We start from the raw sequence: 22,353 nt of genomic DNA on the forward strand, positions 1-22,353 counted from the left end.
GTAGCTGGGACTACAGGCATGTGCCACTATGCCCAGCTAATTTATGTATTTTTAGTAGAGATGGGGTTTCACCATGTTGGCCAGGCTGGTCTCGAACTCCTGACCTCAGGTGATCCACCTGCCTCAGCCTTCCAAAATGTTGGGAGAATTACAGGTGTGAGCCACCATGCCCAGCCTGATCTATATCCCTTACTCTTTCTTCAGAGAGAACGCTTCTACCCTTAGAACTGTGGCTTTCAAACTTTTTGGACCATGATCTGCAGTACATTTACATTAGACTCAGAATATAGGGTGTGTGTGTGTGTATGTGTGTGTGTGTGTGTCAGAAATAAAGGATTCTTGGAACAGTACTCACCTTTTTCTGTGTGCAGTGCATTTTAATATTTTCCGTTGTATTTCATTTTTTACAGTGCTGGTTAAAACTCACTGAATTATTTCATAAAGATCACACTGCCCTAGAGGTATTCTGTACCAAAATTTCTCTGCTTTTACCTCCCCGACAATCAGAATTTCTAGTTCTTCATAGTTGATTAGAAGGAAGTAATCTGTTTGTTTGATTACAGTTATTCATACATTTAAATAGGAAAATAAGAATTACAGATTTGTCAAAAGGTCAAGCCCTGTCTTTGTCTGTTTCATGCTGCTATAACAGAATACCACAGACTAGGTAGTTTATAACAAACAGGAACTTAATTTGGCTCATGGTCCTAGAGGCTGGGAAGTCCAAGATTGAGGACTGCATCTGGTGAGGGTCTTCTTGCTGAACCATAACATGGCAGAAGGGATCGCCTGAACAGAAGAGAGCAAGAGATTAAACTCGCAATATTAAACCCCTTTAAAATCAGCATTAATTCCTTCTTGAGTGGAGTCCTGACCTAAACACCTCCCATTAGGCCCCATCTCTCAACACTGTTGCATTGGGGATTGGTTTCCATCACGTGGTTTTGGGGGGAAATTTAAGTCATTGCAGGCCCTAGTTTGAAAACAGGAAAGTTGGAATGGAGAATACTTTTGAGGGGCAGAGTAAAACGAGCAAAGAAGCATATTTTTGGATGTTGGGAAATGATGGAAGGAACAAACAGGACCCGTAACCTGATACTTAGATTCTCAGTATAAAACTCCCCCTTATGTGAGGCTCATAATGTCTATTTTTGCTTACGCCACATCATGGTCAATGTTTTGGTCATGCCCTGCTGTCATCAGATTTTGCAAACTGCCTTACAGTCTTTTTTTTTCCACTCCACATCCCGAGGTTGATTTTAATGAGTAATTCAGAATCTGTGTGAGTAATCTGCCCCACACCTTGGCTGCACAATTCTTTGCTTTCTTCCTCTTCAGTATCCATTTGTCTACCCTCTCAACCCAAAACTATCACGTAGGCCCAATTATCCCCTGAAAACTCCACCACCAGAGCTTGAAACTCCAGGATTCTACCTTGTAAGCTAGAGTCCTTAAATGTTTTTGTGCCAGAGATTCCTTTGGCAGTCTGTTGAAGCCCATGAACTTCTCCTCAGAATCATGTTCTTAAATGCATAAAATAAAGCGTTTAGGATTAGAAATAAAATCAGTTATATTGAAATATAATTATCAAGATGTTGTTTATGATATATGTCGTTTTTAATGGTCACATTACGTAAAAAGATTTGTCAGTGAGTCTAATAACTTATTTGGAATTAGGGATAAGATGAATGGTATTTCAAGATAACGGTGACAGTCTTATTGTGATATGGAGATATTGGTGATTTCGGTTGGTGACAAAGTCACACGAACTGCTAAGGCTACAATTTGTTGCTTACATTTATAATTGAAGGAAATGCTAGGTTTTAATTAGAGCTTAGTAAAGATAAACATGTAATTCTTATCACAAAGTTTGTATCCCCTGAATTTTTCCCTTAGGTCTATGGACCCAGTGTAAGATCCCTTGCTCCAGGCACACCCTTTCATGCCCTTGCTGCTTCTCTACAGTTTTTTTGATCCTACCATTATTTCCAGTTCCTTTTCCCCATTTTCTTTGTCTTTCAGCTCCCTCTTGACTACATGTATGCCTTTATCCGGTTTAGACCTGGTAGTCTATTATTTCAACACTTTATTACCAAGCCTTTCAATTCCCTTGTCCCCATGTCTTTTAGCTGCACCCATGTGGCAGTTCCACTACCCATCCATTCGCTTACCTATCCCTCCTGCCTTGCTTCAGGATCTTAGCATTCTTTTTTTTTTTTTTTTTTTTAATTACTAATTTTATTAAATCCTTTTTTTTTTTTTTTTTTTTTTTTTTTTTTTTTTTTTTTTTTTTTTTTGAGACGGAGTTTCTCTCTTGTTCCGCAGGCTGGAGTGCAATGGCGCGATCTCGGCTCACCGCAACCTCCGCCTCCTGGGTCCAGGCAATTCTCCTGCCTCAGCCTCCTGAGTAGCTGGGATTACAGGCACGCACCACCATGCCCAGCTAATTTTTTGTATTTTTAGTAGAGACGGGGTTTCACCATGTTGACCAGGATGGTCTTGATCTCTTAACCTCGTGATCCACCCGCCTCGGCCTCCCAAAGTGCTGGGATTACAGGCGTGAGCCACCGCGCCCGGCCGGATCTTAGCATTCTTGTCCTAAATTATTACATCCTCTTGCCCCTACTGAGTCTCAACTGAGACACTTCGTGTTCTGATTCCAGCCACTCTGCCATTTCCATGAGCCCTCTGCTCTTATAACCGCCATAGACTAATCAGTCTTTGCCCACCCCTACCAAATATATCTTATTTTCTTAACTTGACCCTAATTCTGCCATGCTGCCTTTTCTTTTCTTTTTCTGTCTAGAACAAATTTTTCTCCTTTGGATTGGCTCTACTCTATAACCCCTGTCTCAACACTTTATTTTCTTTATTGACTTTTATTGTTTCTTCTTCATAGTAGCCAGAGGATAGGTGGGGACTTTGTCTCACCTGTGTACCCACCATCTGATACAGTACCTGGCAAACGACAGGCACTTATTAAATGCTTGTGGGATGGCTACTGGATTGCGTCATTGCTGGTTCAGTGGACGAAGGCTTCTGTTTTGGGGCCTAAATTTAGTGGCAGTTCTGATGCAGTGGGTTGATTAAAATGATCCCAAACCATCTTTTCATTTTGAGAGGCAGGGATGTCATGTGACTCATATGATCCCTGTTATATATTTTTGGCTTTCTGTTCTTTGATCTAGAAGGGATCAAAGTGAAGAGAGTAAGTTCTAAGTATCTCTGTAATTTAAGGCAAGTTGTACATTACTGGCTTCTGGGTGTTACTAAGGAACAATTGTATGGAACTGTTCTGTCCTTTTGTTTTACTTTTCAGTATCAATAACATCAGCCATTTCACTGAATCATTAAAGGCAAAACGTGAAAGGGAAGGGGAGCCTTTCACTCTTCAGACTATTCAGAGGGCAAGGGGTAGGGTGATAGATATGGTAGCTAGCTCAGTGGTTTCTGCCAGTGGTCAGACCATCCTGGAGATCACAGTTATTATAAGGGACATACATAATTTCATTTGAATGATTAACTTTTCTCCAACATGTTTGCAGCTGTTTTCTCAGAGGCTTTTACATACTGTTTTGGTTAATTAAAATATAAATTAATTTGAAAGCACTGTCGAGTTCATAGTATTATCTTCTCTATCAGTGGATGAAGTCCCCAGGATTTTGTTGTTGTTTTTAAAAAGGGTGCTTACATAAAAAATGTTAGGAACTAAAATGATATATTTTATAATTAAAATTTTTTGGCTGAGTGCGGTGACTCACACTTGTAATCCCAGCATTTTGGGAGGCTGAGGCAGGTGGATAGCTTGAGATCAGGAGTTCAAGACCAGCCTGGGCAACAGTGAGACAGTGTCTGTAAAAAACAATTGTTTAAGTTAGCCAGATGTGGTGATGCTAGCCTATAATCCCAGCTACTTGGGATGCTGGGGCTGAAGGATCACTTAAGCTCAATAATTTGAGGCTGCAGTGAGCTATGTGACGGTACTCCAGGCTGGGCAAGAGAGTGAGACCCTGTCTCTTAAAAAAAAAAAAAAAAAAAAAAGAATTTAAATTGTGGTAAAATATATATAACATAAAAATTACCATTTAATCTATTTTTTACTGTATGGTTCTATGATATTGAATATATTCACACTATTATGCAGTCATCACCACCATCCATCTCCAGAATATTTTCATCTTTAAAGTATGTTTTATATTCTTTAGATAGCCTTGGTTTCTGTAAAAAGGCCGATGTCATCCTGATGAAATTGATCAGCCCTATCTATTATATTTTTTACATCATCATTTGAAGGTCAAATTTTGATCTACTTGGAATATTGATGTTTACCTTTATGCCATTCACAGATCCATCCATCCAGTAAATATTTAATTATCAAGCATTTGGTATGTGATATGACACAGAATGGAAAAAGACTGAGTTCTTGTCCTCCAGGAGCTTACAGGATGTAAAACAGATATTCATACAAAGAACTACATCAGTGCCACAGTGCCACTGTGCATAAATGCACAATGAGGCTGGGCACGGTGGCTTACGCGTGTAATCCCAGCACTTTGGGAAGCCGAGGTGGGTGGATCACCTGAGGTCAGGAGTTTGATCATGATTACAATGACACATTGTATTCATGTACAGTGTACCATGTACAATCATGAATAAGTTTACTCATACAGAATATTCCTTTCTTTTCCCCATTCCTCCTTCCAACTCCTACATTCTTCAGGAGCCATTAAATTATCTTACATCTCTCTATCCTCTACTTGCAAGACAAGCTCAGATTCACCTGTCATATGTCCTCTGATCATGCTGCATTTCTTTTTTTCCTTTTTTTTTTTTTTTTTTTTTTTTTTAAGACAAAGTTCTGCTTTTGTTGCTCAGCCTGGAGTGTAATGGTGCGATCTTGGCTCACTGCAACCTCTACCTCCTGGGTTCAAGCGATTCTCCTGCCTCAGACTCCCAAGTAGCTGGGATTACAGGTGCCCACCACCACACCTAGCTAATTTTTTATATTTTTAGTAAAGACAGGGTCTTGCCATGTTGCCCAGGCTACTCTTGAACTCCTGAGTTCAAGTGATCTGCCTGCCTCGGCCTCCCAAAGTGTTGGGATTATAGGTGTGAGCCACTGCATCCAGCCACATGGTAATTCTTTTTTTTTTTTTCTGAGATGGAGTCTTGCCCAGGCTGAAGTGCAATGGCACAATCTCTGCTCATTGCAAAGGTCTCCCAGGCTCAAGAAATTTTGCTGCCTCAGCCTCCCAAGTAGCTGGGATTACAGGTGACTGCCGTAATTGTTGTATTTTTAGTAGACGGGGTTTTACCATGTTGGCCAGGCTGGTCTTAAACTCCTGACATCAGGTCATCTGCCTACCTTGGCATCCCAAAGTGCTGGGATTACGTGTGAGCCACTGCACCTGGCCATGATAATTCTTATACAAGAGAAAAGATCTTTCAGATTAAAAGGAAGGTTAAAAAAAAGTATTGCTGTCAATACTGTTAGCAGGCAATCTAGCAGACATAGTGTCAGATAACCAGCTTAAATTTAAACTAGTCATATATTATCTTCATAATTTTTGTCATAACTATATTATCACATACTGTTGTCATTTAGTCATATCTTATTTCCCTGAACTTTTATTTACTTAGTATTTTAAGTCATTGATTTTATTATTATTTTTTCATAAAAAGACAAGAGTCTCACTTTGTTGCCCAAGCTGGTCTCCGGCTTCCAGGCTCAATTGATTCTCCTGCCTTGGCCTCCCAAAGTATTGGGATTACAGGCGTAAGCCACTATGCCCGGCCAAGTCATTCATTTTAAACATAAATTTATTTAAAAGAAAATTTTATAATTATTGTAATGGTAAACTAGTTTGACTTGCTACAAATAGAATATGGGTCTATAGTCCTTTATCTCAAATCCTACCATATATTTCAGAATTCAGATGTGTTTTAATTTTAAAAATGTGACATAGTATATACATATATATATCATATACTACGTTACATTCCTATTCGTATCTGAAGTAGAATCCCCTTGATCAGATTCATTAATATTTTCTCCGGTGAGCTATCTGAATATTCAGATTAAGTGGGGGGGTAAAGTAGGATGAAGACTCTAAATAGCCAGGGTCAGCACAGTCATGTTTTACTGCCAGATGAGTTTTCGTCAGGTCAGCTTTTGCCACCAAAAGAATTACATCTTTTGTTACAACGTCACATCTCTTTTAAAAGAAAGATTGCCTGGGCATGGTGGCACACACATGCAATCCCAGCACTTTGGAAGGCCAAGGCTGATGGATTGCTTGACCCCTGAGCAACATGTTGAAATCCTGTCTCAGCCTCCCAAAGTGCTGGGAGTGTTTTCATTGAACACAACTGATAATTCATAATTTTTAAATTTTCTGCCCACAATGGTAAAGGGAAGAAAATTGCCAATATGTTAAAACAATTACTTAGACACACTGAGAGACAAATGCAGAGCGACAGATAGCTGCACTCTAGACCAGTTCTGTCCAATAAAAATAAAATGCAGTCATCTGTGTAGTCTTATGTTTTCTGGTAGATACATTAACAAAATACAGGTGAAATTTATTTTAATAGTACAGTTTATTTAACCCAACATTTAAAGTAGAGTCATTTTACCATGTAATCAAGATAAAATTACTAATGAGATCTTTTATATCAATTTTTACATACTAATTTTTAGAAATCTGATGTTTATTTTTCACTTTATAGCATATCTTAATGCGGACTCATCACATTTCAGTTGCTCAATAGCTACATGTGGCTAGTGGTTGCCATATTGGACAGCATAGCTCTAGACTTTAATGATGATGATGAAATTGATTATATAAGGGGAATTTCAGGACTGGTGTAGTAGTAGCTCATGCCTGTAATCCCAGCACTTTGGGAAGCCGGGGAGGCAGATCACCTGAGGTCAGGAGTTCGAGACCAGCCTGACCAATATGGTGAAACCCCATCTCTACTGAAAATACAAAAAAATTAGCCGGGCATGGTGGTATATGCCTATAATCCTAGCTACTTGAGAGACTGAGGTGGGAGGATCACTTGAACTAGGGAGGTGGAGGTTGCAGTGAGCTGAGATGGCACCATTGCACTCCAGCCAGGGTGACAGAGTGAGACTCCATCTCAAAAAACAGAGGAATTTTAGACTGTGAACCTTCAGTTGATATTCTAGACATGGTTTCCTCAAACTCAAAGATTACAGAACAATATATTTTTAATGGGAGAAAAGAAATATATGTGGTATGCTCATCTAGTAAGTCATTCAACAGGAAAGACTTTATCCCACAGTATTTTATAATAAGAACTTAAATCATCTCATTTTGCTAAGAGTCCATATGACCAGTGTTCCTTCATTTTCTGTTGTATTTGTGTACCAGTATCTATACAATTTGTAAGGGGGTTATAAAGATAAGAAGGCAATAGGTGATGTCAAAAAAAAAAAGCCATCCGAATTGATCATCTGAATTTGTATAAACCTAAGAATGAAAATGTTTTTCAGCCGGGCGTGGTGGCTCATGCCTATAATCCTAGCGCTTTGGGAGGCTGAGGCAAGTGGATCACTTGAGGTCAGGATTTTAAAACCAGCCTGGTCAATGTGGTGAAACCCTGTCTCTACTAAAAATACAAAAATATTAGCTGGGCGTGATGGCAGGTACCTGTAATCCCAGTTGCTTTGGAGGCTGAGGCCGGAAAATCGCTTGAACCTTGGAGACGTAGGTTGCAGTGAGCCAAGATCGTGCTACTGCACACCAGCCTAGGCGACAGAGCGATACTGTTTCTCAAAAATAAAGAGAGGAAAAAGAAAATGTTTGTAATTAAGGTGCAAAGAAAGTGGCTGTACTTTCTTTAGCAAAATTATGAGTTGTCAAAAGTTTTTTAAGCTACTGCATTTTGATAGTGCAAATGCAAGAAAAAGAACCAGAGTACTGATGAGCTAGAATCTATTAGAGATATAGCTCATATTTGGAATTAGTATTTACAAGATAGATGTATTCCAGGTTTATACATGATAGCTGATGAACAACTAGTTGCATTCAAATGATATTGCTCATTTCAGGTGTGTATATCTTCAAAACCTAGAAAATATGGAATAAAAATTTGGATTTGCCGTGTTTGTGTTCTTATTTTCATTTTCATTTAATTTAATATATTTTGGGGACAAGGTGTTGCTCTGTTTCCCGGGCTGGAGTACAGTTGCATGATCATGGTTCACTGTAACCTTAAATTTTGGGGATCAAATGATCCTCCCACTCATGTCAGTCTCCCGAGTAGTTGGGACTGCAGGTGTTGCACCACATCCAGCTAATAAAAAAAATTTTTTTTAATTAATTAATTAATTTTTTTTTTTTTTTTATAGACGGGGTTTCACCATGTTGGCCAGGCTGGTCTTGAACTCCTGACCTCAGGTGATCCACCTGCCTTGGCCTCCAAAGTGCTTGGATTACAGGTGTGAGTCACCACGCCCGGCCAATTTTTAAATTTTTTGTAGTGACAGAGTCTTTCTGTGTTGCTCAAGCTAGTCTAGAACTCCTGGCTTCAAGCAATCCTCCCGTCCCAGCCTCCCAAAGTGCTGGGATTACAGGCATGAGCCATTGTGACTGGTCTTCTTATTTAAAGTTTTGTATTTTTTTTAAATTCTTATGTAAAGTTTTTATAATTGTGTTTTAGGTTTTGGGGTACATGTGAAGAACATGTAAGATGGTTGCGTAGGTACACACATGGCAGTGTGGTTTGCTGCCTTCCTGCCCATCACCTATATCTGACGTTTCTCCCCATGTTATCCCTCGCCAACTCCCCACCCCCTGCTGTCCCTCCCCTGTTCCCCCCCACAGACCCCAGTGTGTGATGCTCCTCTCCCTGTGTCCATGTGTTCTCATTGTTCAACACCTGCCTATGAGTCACAACATGCGGTGTTTGATTTTCTGTTCTTGTGTCATTTTGCTGAGACTGCTGGTTTCCAGGTTCATCCATATCCCTACAAGGGACATGAGCTCATCGTTTTTTATGGCTTCATAGTATTCCATGGTGTATGTATGCCACATTTTCCCTGTCCAGTCTGTCATCGATGGGCATTTGGGTTGGTTCCAAGTCTTTGCTATTGTAAACAGTATTGCAATGAACATTCGTGTGCATGTGTCCTTATAATAGAATGATTTATAATCCTTTGGATATGTACCCAGTAATGGGATTGCTGGGTCAAATGGAATTTGTATTTCTAGGTCCTTGAGGAATCGCCACACTGTCTTCCACAATGGTTGAACTAATTTACACTCCTACCAACAGTGTAAAAGTGTTCCTATTTCTCCACATCCTCTCCAGCATCTGTTGTCTCCAGATTTTTTAATGATCACCATTCTAACTGGCGTGAGATGGTATCTCAATGTAGTTTTGATTTGCATTTCTCTAATGACCAGTGACGATGAGCATTTTTTCATATGTTTGTTGGCCTCATATATGTCTTCTTTTGTAAAGTGTCTGTTTATATCCTTGGCCCACTTTTGAATGGGTTTGTTTTTTTCTTGTAAATCTGTTTTAGTTCTTTGTAGATTCTGGGTATTAGCCCTTTGTCAGATGGGTAGATTGCAAAAAAATTTTTTCCCATTCTGTTGGTTGCTGAGTCACTTCAATGACTGTTTCTTTTGCTGTGCAGAAGCTCTGGAGTTTAATTAGGTCCCATTTGTCTATTTTGGCTTTTGTTGCCAGTGCTTTTGGTGTTTTAGTCATGAAGTCCTTGCCTATGCTAAAGTTATATAAAGTTATTTGGCATTACCTTGTCATCTGTAAATTGTTTGTAAAATGATTTCAGACTACAAAAATATAAAGTATTCATAGGCAATAATGAGGATGATTATTTTTCCTGATAATACTGAGGGTTAATCAGGACATTTGCAAGAAAATTGAAAAGAATCCAATTTTCCATTATCGTGGAACAAGATTTGATGCTTTTGTTCAATCTGCCACAATAACTTTGAGTTCAATCATATATTTTTTTCAACTATCACTTTTAAAAGTGTTTCCCAAGACTGAGACATACTTGAAATTATTTTAGGTAGTTGAAATTCAGTGAAATACTTAAATAACACTAAATTCAGTGAAATTAAGTGAAAAATAACACTGAAGTTATCGTGGCAGACTGAAGACATGCATCAAATTTTATTTCTTCTCCAAAACTACTAAACTGTAGAAGAGGTATTTTATACATATATAAATCCATAAACAGGAGAGGACATAATAGCAACAAAACTTTCAAAGCTGGAAAGCAGATGGTTGAGACAGCTAACTTAGCAGATTCCAGAGGCAGATTTCAAATTGATGGTGGGAGAAGCACCAAGTAACTCTAGAACCAAGGATGAAGGGACAGGTACCCAAAATAAAGAGATTGGGTGAGAGCTGCTTGAAAATTAGTTAGATCCCCAGACCCTATGCTGTGGGGTAATTGCTCCTACTCCACTGTAGTCTGAGGTTTATTTATCCTTTAACAGACAGCAGAACACCCAGACTGGGAGAGTTGTGGGTGCTGTACTAAAGGAGAGGGATGAGTTAGTTCAAAAGCCCTGTTCCCCAGTTGGCTTCGGAACACTGGGGCCAGGTCCTGTCAAGATACTAGGAGACTTTTCTTTGGGCACTCTGGCCAGTGCAAGAAGAAAGACCTAAAGTGACTAAGTTGAAGGTTCGCCCCTAAAAGTCCCTGCAGATGATCCACTGTGAAGCCCCTTGTGTGTAATCCCCAGTCATGCACTCAGAATCGGTGCTCAGCTCTTTATCAGGTCCCACTTGCATTTGTGAGTGAGGATCGTTAGATTTCTGAGAAAAATCTCTCATGAAAGAAGCAAAGGGAGAAAGTCAGCTTGGAAGAAACTAAAAAACAAAAAAGCTATCATCAGAATCCTTAGAAGTAAGAAAGGATATTGCATCTTCGAAACAAAAATAGGATGCTAAAATTAAAAAGAACAGATGATGTAAAAGAGCTCTTGAAACTAAGAACTTGATGACAAAAATAATTTTAATAACTTTTGTTTTCAGTTCTTTTGGTTACGTTCATAACTATAAATAATAGGCTTCTACCATTATATCTTTTCACTTTATTTTTCCATGGGGACCTCATGATGTAACAGTATCATCTGTCATTGCTCATAAATGCCTTATCTGATTTGAAAAAGAAGATAAACTATTTAGTGAATAACTATTTGTGTAAAGTATAAAGTTTGGTTTTTTTTGTTTGTTTTTTTTGCTGAGGTCTTTTAATAAAGGTCCTCCTGCCTGTCACACATCATAAGCAGAGTAGGACATTGGTGTTTCACTTCAGGCTTTGCATTTTCAAGGCTATTGAATGATAGCTTTGTTTTCGAGGGCAAGTCTGGATTTTGGGGGTGGGGGAGCCTGGTAACTGCCAAAGTAGCTGAGCCTCCCTATTGCATTGTTTTTGAAACTATTTCGACGTGATCTACAATAAGAAATATGTTACAGCATATCTATGGATATGTGTATATCTCTCTGTATATATTGATATGTATCTATCTCAAATCTTAATTCTTTGGACTAAATTAGCTTTCTTTTTTTTTTTATTTTTTATTTTTATTTTTTGAGACAGGGTCTCTGTTGCCCAGGCTGGAGTACAGTGGAACTCCTGGTCTCAAGCAGTCCCCCTGCCTCATCCTCCCAAAGTGTTGTTATTACACATGTGGGCCACAGCACCTGGCCTAGGCTGGCTTTCTTTATAACTTAAACTGATGTGTTTTCTTTCTTGATGTAGGCAGTCGACAAGTACTTTAAGCTTCCTCATGCTTCCAGTAAACCACCCCGGATTTCAGGAAGCCTTGTGGATACTTCATATAAAACATTAAGATTTGCATTCAGAGCATCACTAAAAACTGCCATCTATAGAATAACGACTACATTTGGTGAACATCTGAAGTAAGTTTACCTGTTTTGATCCATGATAATACTCATTCTGGGGAGCTTTCCTTAGAAACAGGTATGGGAATGATAAGGCTTATATGTTGAAAGTGTTCTTTTGGGACCTTGATGATTCCTACTGTGAACTTACAGCTTGGAGGTGGACTTAATGTTTATATTTTAAAATTTGGCCCATCATAATGCTTTGGGGATTTTTTTCAAATGGACAAAAGAGGACAGAAAGTTACAAATGCAGCAAATTTAATTTTATATATATTTTTAAATTACCAAAAGATGTTTAAGGGAGAAAAAAGGGCAAAAAACCCGAGTACCTTTCCAGAAAAACATATTAGAACTAATTCTATTGTTATATCTTGGTCAGCAAACTTAAGACTTGGGGTGAGCGAAGTATTCCAGAAATGAATCCCTGGTGCTTTGTGATTCATGCTGGAAAAACACTGACAGATCACAACACCTTCAGAAACAGAACCAGAGAGAAAACCACAAATGCCAAGCCTGTTATATTTAGTTTTATTGATGTTTACTGCTTTCCTCTTGTGAAATGATCTAGCTAGGCAGGATGAGGGATACTAGCTTAGTAACTAAACTATATTTACATTTATCATAATTATAAATGAGCTTTAGAAGACAAGAGATTGCTCTGCTGTTTTTGTGTGCAATCAATGAATAGTTTAAGACTTCTAATTTAAATTAAATAAAGTTGAAAATTCAATTTGCCAGTCACCCTAGCCGAATTTGAAGTACTCAATAACTACATGTGTTTAGTAGCTACTGTATTGGACAACTTAAGTATAAAACCTTTCCTTTCCTTCATTCTAGAAAGTTTTATCAGACTGTGCTATTCTAGACAATACACTTAGAACTTTGTGTATTTTACATTTACTCTTTTGAAAGACCCTGTGAAATGTGGAAAGTGTCATAATTGTACAAGTATGAAAACAGAGGCACAGAGATGTTAAAACTTCTCTAATAGCACAGTCTAGTGCCTGTTAAACATGAACCTGAAATTAGGACTTTCTTGCTCTTAAAAATCTTTTGTCTTTCTTTATGCAACACTAGACAGCCTCCAAGATATAAATTAATATGTAGGACACAATCAGAAAATACTGGTGAATTTAGAGAATGAAATAGATATGAAGTATATTAATGATAGAACAAAAGCAAGGAGAAGGGCATACCTTTAGACCTTGCCTGACTGTGGTCATGGCCAGGCAGAGGGGACTGGCAAAGGCAGTATTCTTACATACTATTGTATGTAAGAATAATTTGAAATTCCTGCCAGTTTTAGCCAGTAATCAGTGGCTGGATAAATTGCAGGACTCTAACATTCCCCTGAGGGAAAAAGGCAAGAAGAAAAGGGGAGCATAGGAATTTATTAGATAAGAAAGAGATGTAGGCTGGGCACAGCGGCTCATGCCTGTCATCCCAGCACGTTGAGAGGCCAAGGCAGGCGGATCACCTGAGGTCAGGAGTTTGAAACCAGCCTGGCCAACATGACAAAACCCCGTCTCTACTAAAAGCACAAAAAATAGCTGGGCGTGGTAGTGCGCACCTGTAATCCCAGCTGCTTGAGAGGCTGAGGCATGAGGATCGCTTGCACCCAGGAGGTAGAGGTTGCAGTGAGCCGAGATTGTGGCATGGCACTCCAGCCTGGGTGACAGAGCAAGACTGTCTCAAAAAAAAAAAAAAAAAAAAAAAAAAAAAAAAAAAAAAAGAGAGAGAGAGAGAGAGATACAGATGACTGGTTAAAAACTATGAAAATGGGCCAGGCACGGTGGCTCATGCCTATAATCCCAGCACTTTGTGAGGCAAAGGCAGGTGGATAGCCTGAGGTCAGGAGTTCGAGACCAGCCTGACCAACATGGTGAAGCTCCATCTCTACTAAAAATACAAAAACTAGCCAGACATGGTGCGGGCAACTATAATCCCAGCTACTCCAGAGGCTGACGCAGGAGAATCACTTGAACCTCGGAAGTGGAGGTTGCAGTGAGCCAAGATCGCGGCACTGCATTCCAGCCTGGGCAACAGAGCAAGAACCTGCCTCAAAAATTAACTAAATTGTGAAAATGAAATTCCTCCTTAGTGTCTTTTCTCTGAGAAGAGCCGTATTTTATATATGCACCAAAGTTTATAAAGTCAGTAGAGGCTATTTTGTACAAGTAGGACAGAATGGTATAGTGGAAAGAATGTTAGATCTGGAGTTAAAATATCTGGATTTCTGTCTGCTTACATCATTGACTATCTGTGATTGTGAGCAAGTTACCTGCCTCAGCCTCCCAAAATGTTGGGATTACAGGTGTGAGCCACCACGCCTGGCCCATATCAAAATTTATTTGAGGGGTAGAGATTGCTACTGGAGTCAGGAGTACTAACCGTAGACCGTAAGGGACACTTCACTACCTGTTAGCAGAGAGAAGTGTCATGGGAAAGCCACAGATTTGGTGTTGGAGAGAGTTCCAGAGCTGTTAAGTAGAGAAGACAGCCTCACTAGCACCTAGAGGCATCCTTGCACAGTGGTATACTTGAAATGGTTCAATTATAGGTATGCGGTTTAAGAAAGCAAAGATGTCCATAAGACATTTTAAGATGATTCATAATAAAATTATTACAGTAATACTGTTTTGGCACTTTAAAAAGCAGTGACCTATTCAAGAACTAGAAAACCGGAATCTTTCATTATATTCAATTTTTGCCCAAAAGTTTAACAGGAAGTATTATACTAGTTTCAGTATATATTTGCCCTAATTTTGTCAAGGTAATATGTTTTTGTGATGGTGAGGGTGGAGAGAGAACTCAGTGTTCCCATCCAAAACATAACGTATGTTCAAAGGGAGAAATAAATCTAAACCACCAAGCCGTTACCTTTGAAAATGATTAATGGAGTCTATTGTGTTTTAACCAAACATTTTAGTTTAAAGGATTTTATATTAAAGGCAATTCAGATACTCCACAACTCAAAGATAATGTTGGAATCTGGTTTAAATAAAATAATAAAATCCAGAATATCAACTGCAAGGCCTGGAACTCTGCACAGCAGGTTCCATAGCAGAACAGGTTAAAGTTAATGCCTTCACTTGTCAGTCTTAATTTGCTTTGGTCTTTTAGAAGGTAGAAACATGCCATTACTGAATGCAAGCCCTCCTCTTCATTAGATTAAAAAGTTTCATCCAGCTTTTTCAGAAATACTAAATAAGTGAAGATTTCTATTCGTTTTTAATTGTTTTGAAAAATATTGACTCTGTGCTCTGTGGTTCACTTAATATGCTTAATGTAAAATAAAGCTTATGCTTTGAATTTATGTTTCATTTAGTGCTGTGCAAGCATCTGCAGAACATCAGAAAAGACTTCAACAGTTCTTGGAGTTCAAAGAATAGTTAAGTAATATAAACTGTGTTCATTACACTGCTGATACAACTACAGATGGGACAGTAAATGTTCAGCATTCTTGGATCAGAAGAAAATGGACTAATTAGATGCTTCCTTTGTCGTGGTGGTTGCTTTGAAAACTATACTTTAATGGGAGAAATCATGGAAAGAAATTCTCAACAGAATAACTAAAAACTGCTTTTTCTGTACCGATTGCTTTTTGTGTGTGTGGTATAATAAAATCTCTATTCAATTTTACAGAAGCATTGATGGCAGTGGAAATGTCTAGCTCATATAACTTAATAATGATAACCAAAGAACTTTTAGAGTTTACTTTTGAAAAGAGGGGAGCCAGTTCTGAAATGAGAGTACGTTGACTTCATAGTCTTCTTAATTAAGAGTTTAGCTCTTTGTGAACTCGAAATACATAAACTTTTTAAGTGTAGTTTTGTTTGCTGAAGGATAAAAATGGTAACAGTGCAGCAAAATTCACAGAAAAAATATTGTCTAAAGGACATATTTTGTTAATCTGTTAGGTTGTGTTTTTGTTTCCAGGGACAGACTAAATTTGTATGATTGTCCAAAAAAGGGTCTCAGTTTACAGATGCTAACTCTATAAAAGAATGTGGAAAAACTCAGTTCTTAAGTTACAAGATTAAAAATTCACATTTGGTCTTTAAGAAACAATGGACTGACATCTGTGAATTTATTTTGTATCATGCTAGTAAACACAAAGTATGGATATTTTCCCAGCTAGTTTTGCTTTCTTTTTCTGGAGCAAAACATTAAGTGATTGCAGAGTTTTTCAAGCCAGAGAGAAAGATTTACAAAAAAAAAAAAAAACCAATGAATACTCCCTTTTTCCCCCACTGTTCACCTTCATTAGATCAGATTCAGTGAAGCTTGTCTGGTCTCTCAAAGGGGGCAGCCTCTGTAGTGTTAAATGGCTAATTAAAATATATTAGGAAGATCTTTATAGCCAGAAATGACTTAGTCATCAAATAGCAGTGAAACCAAAACGTCAGAGGGATTACTGCACTTGGTGGAAGTATGTTGTATGTCCCAAGGTGAATGAAGTGATGTTATAATTTATTAATCAGCTTCTTTGGAGATTAAAGATTGGAAATCCTAGTTGTATGTACTCACTGGACTGGCTTTGGACTGAAATGCTCCTTTGTAATTATTTTCCTATTATCTTTTCCTTCTAGTGTCCCAAAATATTTTCAGTCAGCACAGTATTGTATATGAGTCTTTAATGTGGTATCATATATGTCTACATTTGTCTGATTCATTGATGTCTTATATTTTTTAAATTGACTATTTTAGCTCCAGGCCCTGTTGCCCCTTCAACCAGTACATGCCAAATTATAAACAGGCACTTCTGGCCTTGAGCGTATCTTTGTGGGGCAGTTCCCTGATTGTCAAGTGTTTAGATACGTAGGCTATTGCCATTTTTGTTGTTGTTTGTTTGTTTTTCCTTTGTGTCTGAAGCTGAATTGATTTCTTTTTTTGAATGCGAAAGTTGAATATCAAATGTGATCATTTCTTACGGATGGCCAAGACAGAAAATTGTGGTTAGGTTGACTGAGAATTGTTGTCTTCCATGTATTAACCCTATTACGCTTTTTATATTACATTCTCTGTGCTGCTCTTCGCTGAGGCATTTTGGGAGACAAGCACTCTGAATCTTCTGCTTCCATTAAAGAAGAGCTGTGGTATTCAACCCATTGGATTCCTGAGAATAAAGATAGGATGATTCCTTTGAACTTTGACTTGTATAAAATGTCCAGCTAGGTTTAGGTTTTTGCCATTTCCTATATACTTTGGGTAAAGCTACAATGTGAATGTTTCTAAGAATGTTCATTCCTGTTTTCTCTCAAGAGAATGTGCTGTGTACTAAATACAGGCCACATAATGTCTGCCTATTGGAGATCTGGAAACTGCCTCCCTAGATCTGTATTGTATTTAGCTGGTAAGGGGGTCAGTTTCTTTTCCCCATTGTGTGTTGATAATCTCCACACCATCTGTTGGAACTAGGGTGTTATCAAGGGGAGCTCCTTCTGTGTACTGTGAGAAAGGTCTTAGGGAGGCCAAGAAGAGAGAAGCATTTCCTTTGATGAAGTCACATCCTGCCTATGAGCCCACTGATGCTGTAACAATGGACTGAAAGAGAGTGTTCTTTAAAAGCCTTTCTCGGCTGTTAGTATAAAAACATGATGGTATCAGCTCTTAGCATATTTGCTTGACCCTTATGGAAGGTATAAATTCACAGAACTTCTTTCACAGAGAATGGGAAATTGTCCTAGAAATAAACCTTGTACAGTTGAGTGGACATGGATAAGCAACAATTTGTTACTTTGCAGGATTTGTTCCTTGGTAATTCTTTGGTGTATCATCCTGTAAATATTCATGATAGTCTGTTTATATCCTCTTGTATATTGTGGATACTGGATTGGGTAGAAAAATAAATAGGCAATTTAAAAAAATGGAACAATTAATTGAAATATATGTGTCTGTAAGGTGAGTTATTTAATTTCTGGGCAGGAGTGGTGGTGTTTTTTTAAACATTTCAATTTAGCCTCAGAGTTGTTGCTTATAAAACCTGAAAGAGTTTAACTTCTTGAGAACTCAGCGTTTGCTCTTAACCTAGACTGATTTGGGTTTTGTGGTAACTCTAAGGAGCCTGAATTCTCAAAGTCTCATTCTTTGTTGTTGTGGCTGACAAAACTAAACAAAGTTTGCAGGTGCTGAAAGCCATCTCTTAACAGAAGTTTTTTTTCTTGCCAAAATAATGCTTCCAAACAGATCGTATTCCCCCAGGCTAACAGTTACGTCTGTCAACTTGACTTAAATTAGTCTGAACTTCACCTCTGGGTAGTTAAGGTACTAAGGCCTTCAGACTCCCTCTAGCTCTCCCAACCCATAGCTATCTTTCTTTATTACCAAATAGCTTAAAACAAAGATGGCTTTCATTCATCAGTTAACAATCCAGCTATTCTTAGCAAGCTGCTGACCATTTTTAAATAAGCAAAATCTTGATTGTTTTGAGGGGCAAGAAAGGGGATGGATAAGCACATACCTCTAGTTCTGCCATGCTCCTGCAGCCTTAGCAGTTGCTGTTGTGATGGGCAAGTTGATGTGGAACTAGCTGATCATTCAGGACATTCACTAGTGACTTCTTTTGGCACAAGAATTAGAAATAAACTGAACAAGACAGTCCCTCCTCTCAAGGAGTTTATAATCTAATGGGGTGGTATTTGAAACTTGCCGTGTATCAGAATCACCAGGAGTGCTTAGTAGCTGTGTAGAATCTGGGCTCCAGGTCAGTGCAGATTTTGTTCAAAAGGTCTGAGCTGGTTCCCCAGAGATGTAATTTTTAATGAAAGTCTAAGCAGAATCACATTGTGAGAAGGGTTTATTCTAGATCAGACTTTAGCGTGTACCAGAATCTCTTGGGGAACTTATTAAAACAGATTTACTGGCCCCACCTCCAGAGTTTCTTTTCCTTCCTTCCATCCTTCCACCGGGTCTTGTTTTTTGATGCCCAGGGTGGAGTGCTGTGCTGTGATCCTGGCCCACTAAAGCCTTGACCTCCCAGGCTCAAGCTGTCCTCCCACTTCAGCCTCCCAAATAGCTAGGATCATAGTGCACACCACCAGGTGATGCTGATGCTGCTCTGCCGCTAGACGGGAGACCACACTTTGAGAACCACTGTTCTAGTGGATTGCTAGTGTGTTCTCTCAAATGAATGTCTGAAGCAATATGGACTATGATTCGCTATAGAGTTCTTCCATCTGATTCAGTTATTGAAAAATTTGAAGAGTACAGTAAATCTGTAGGTAATGCAGGAATGCTGAGCAATATTCAGGTGTTCAGATACTTACCTTGAAATTGCGGCAGGTAACATGACAAGAGTTGCCTTTCACATCATTATGTGCTGGTGCTTGTTCCCTTTACCCGAACATCTTTTTGGCAACTTTCCCATTCTTTAGAATGAGCTTAACCATCATTAAACATGTGTCCTGGTGCTAGCCCACTTTGTCACCCACCTTATTTTGCACAGCTGTGCAGGTGGACCGCTCTCAGTGCTCATGTTCTCCCTCCTCACACGTATTTTACCAGATTTTGAGCGTGCCTTATACGTGACCCTGGTAGTAAAGTGGTTCTGGAAGCCCCATGGAATGCCTGGCAGAGAAACACAGGAAGGTGACCTCTGAATCAGACTTTTAGCTTGATAGTCGTTTGAAGATACATTGACTGTTGGTTGGTTTATCCTTTTACCTCTCAAGCCATTAGTAAAGCGGTGTGTAATCTTGAAAAAAATATTAAACGCTAGTTTCTTCCTATCTGTATTATGATGTGGTTGCAAGGACACAATCTCTACCTCAAATTAGGTTAAGCATAGAAAGGAGAGTTGATTCTGAGGGCACAGGAAAGTTTTGGTGAGCACAAATGTAGATTCCAGACCCCCGGAAGAACCTGAAGAGTTCCCAGGGTGTCCTTCTGCATATGTTTTATTCTCCCTTCTTGCTTTCTGCCACTCCCTCCAGCTGCCCTCCAGCCGCCCTCCAGCCCCCGAGTTTACAATGTAATAGAGACTAAGAAGCGGGTTCTAAGTACCAACTGAATTCCTGATTAAAAGAAATTAGCCCAAATGGGTCAAATATCCAAGGGTCTAAATAGGCATGAGGGACAAGGCCATGCTGTGCCAACATAGCTTCTACCAGCCTGCCTTTGTTGATCAGGATGAGATGGAGAGTAGGGGCAGTTCCCAGAGCCTCCCAGGGTAGGAGACAAAATTTGGGATTCAAGGCCTGCAAAGAGGAGCTGGTAAATCCCCTTGCCTTGGGTTGGGAATCCCAAGTGCTGCACCTTAGGAGGAAAGATGAAGAGGAAGTAGATGCCATAAACTAGGTGAGAGAGAATCCTCATTAAATTGTATTGAGGTGACTTGTGTTTGCCAGTATTTCCAGGCCCTGGCAGAAGCTATAATAAATCCTTCCTGAGGAACACAACACCCTAGGCCTCAGTTATATCTGTAAACAAATTTTCAAATACAATGTCTACACACCATTAAAAGTAGCCAGGCTCAGGAAGAGACAGCACAACATGAATGAGAACCAACAAAAGCAATGGACAATAGATAGATCCATAGGTACTCTGCATAAGAGAGTTCTCAGAGATTTTAAAATAGTGGTTACTGCTATATTCAATGAGACTAAAAATTCTAATTCATGAGAGAACTGGAAACTACATATATACACATACTACGTAATTTGTGGTTAGGTACTTGTAAAACATTGATATAAAATTTGAAGATGAACCATGGAGAAATTCTAGAACAGAAACATAGCATAACTAAAAATAAGGAGTCAATAGGTAGGTTTAATGGCAGATGAGAAATAGCTGAAGAAAAGGACTTTGAAGATGGGTCAGAAGAAACTATCCAGAGTAAAGCATTGAAAGTCAAAAATATTAAAATACAGAAGACAGGTTAAAACATGATACAGGCCTGGCGCGGTGGCTCATGCCTGTAATCCCAGCAGCACTTTGGGAGGCCGAGGTGGGCGGATCACCTGAGGTCAGGAGTTCAAGACCAGCCTGACCAGTATGGTGAAACCCCATCTCTACTCAAAATACAAAAATTAGCTGGGCGTGGTGGCAGGTTCCTGTAATCCCAGCTACTCAGGAGGCTGAGGCAGGGAGAATCGCTTGAACCTGGGAGGCGGAAGTTGTAGTGAGCCAAGATCCTGCCATTGTACTCCAGCCTGGGCAACAGAGTGAGAATGTCTAAAAAGAAAGAAAGAAAAAAAGATACAGTGAGAAAATGTATAAGTGTAATTGGAATAGAATCTTAGAAGGAGAGGGAGATCTAATGGAACAGAAGCAGTTTTGAAGATTTAAAACAGCTAACTTTCTTTTTTTTTTTTGAGACAGTCTCACTCTGTCGCCAGGCACCAGGCTGCAGTGCAGTGGCACAATCTCGGCTCACTGCAGCCTCCGCCTCCCGGGTTCAAGCAATTCTCCTGCCTCAGCCTCCTGATAGTTGGGACTGCAGGTGCATGCCAGCACGCCCAGCTAATTTTCATATTTTTAGTAGAGACGGGGTTTCACCATGTTGGCCAGGATGGTCTCGATCTCTTGACCTCGTGATCCACCCTCCTTGGCCTCCCAAAGTGCTGGGATTACAGGCTTGAGCCACCGCGCCCAGCCTAAAACAGCTAACTTTCTAAACTTGAGACATTAAGCCACAGACTGAAAAAGCTTTAAGAACTCTAAACAAATTAAAAGAACCCACACTGAACTACATCATAGTGAAGGCACTGAAAACCAAAGACAAAGTCTTCAAAGTAGACAGAGAGAAAAAAGACCACTTTTATTTTATGTTTGAGACAGGATCTTGCTCTATTACCCAGGCTGGAGTACAGTGACATGATCTTGGCTCACTGCAGCCTTGACCTCCTAGCCTCAAGCAATCCTCCCGCCTCAGCCCCCTAGTAGCTGGGACTATAGGCATGTGCCACCATGCCCAGCTAATTTTTAAATATTTTGTAGGAACAGGCTCTCGCCATGTTGTCCAGGCTGGTCTCAAACTCCTGGGCTCAAATGATTCCGCTTCTGCCTCCCAAAGTGCTGAGATTACGAGTCTGAGCCATGGTGCCTGGCTAAAGACCACTTTCAAATGAACAACAATTAACTTCTCAACGAAAACAACTGAAGACAACGAAATGGACATTTTAATGTGCTGGAAGGGCTCTACTAACCTAGAATTTTATACCCAGCATTAATCTTTTAAAATGGTGGAGAAATAAAGACTTTTTTTTTTTTTTCCAGACAAATAATAGCTGAGAGATTTCAACAATGGCTGCGATTTCATTATAAGGATAGACAGTTGGAAGTAAAAGGATAGGAAAAGATAAACATGCAAACACTAAAAGAAAGCTTTTATAGCTATATAAGTTTTTGACAAAATACACTTTTTTTTTTTTTACTGATAAAGCTTATAAGACAAAGTACACTTTAAGGCAAAAAGCTTTACTAGAGATAAAG

At 39.2% G+C, this 22,353-nt stretch overlaps 1 protein-coding gene and 1 non-coding gene across 4 annotated transcripts in view; both read left to right on the top strand.

Annotated features, from left to right (window-relative positions):
• NDC1 (NDC1 transmembrane nucleoporin) overlaps positions 1 to 17,807 on the top strand; it is a 68,917-nt gene extending 51,110 nt beyond the window's left edge. For all 3 annotated transcript variants that reach the window (XM_032296940.1, XM_032296942.1, XM_032296941.1), the window contains 2 exons: positions 11,774 to 11,934; positions 15,248 to 17,807. In XM_032296940.1, the coding sequence (XP_032152831.1) occupies positions 11,774 to 11,934; positions 15,248 to 15,311 (225 nt within the window). In that variant the 3' untranslated portion in view covers positions 15,312 to 17,807. The remainder of the gene's footprint in view (positions 1 to 11,773; positions 11,935 to 15,247) is intronic.
• Positions 13,108 to 13,267, top strand: LOC116564153. The gene has a single exon (XR_004274748.1). It is a non-coding gene; the product is annotated as a small nucleolar RNA SNORA58 (small nucleolar RNA).
• Positions 17,808 to 22,353: the final 4,546 nt, after the last annotated feature.

The sequence above is a fragment of the Sapajus apella genome, unplaced genomic scaffold, assembly GCF_009761245.1.
Source record: "Sapajus apella isolate SASKATOON/1434 unplaced genomic scaffold, GSC_monkey_1.0 scaffold36, whole genome shotgun sequence".
Classification (NCBI taxonomy): Eukaryota; Metazoa; Chordata; class Mammalia; order Primates; family Cebidae; genus Sapajus; species Sapajus apella.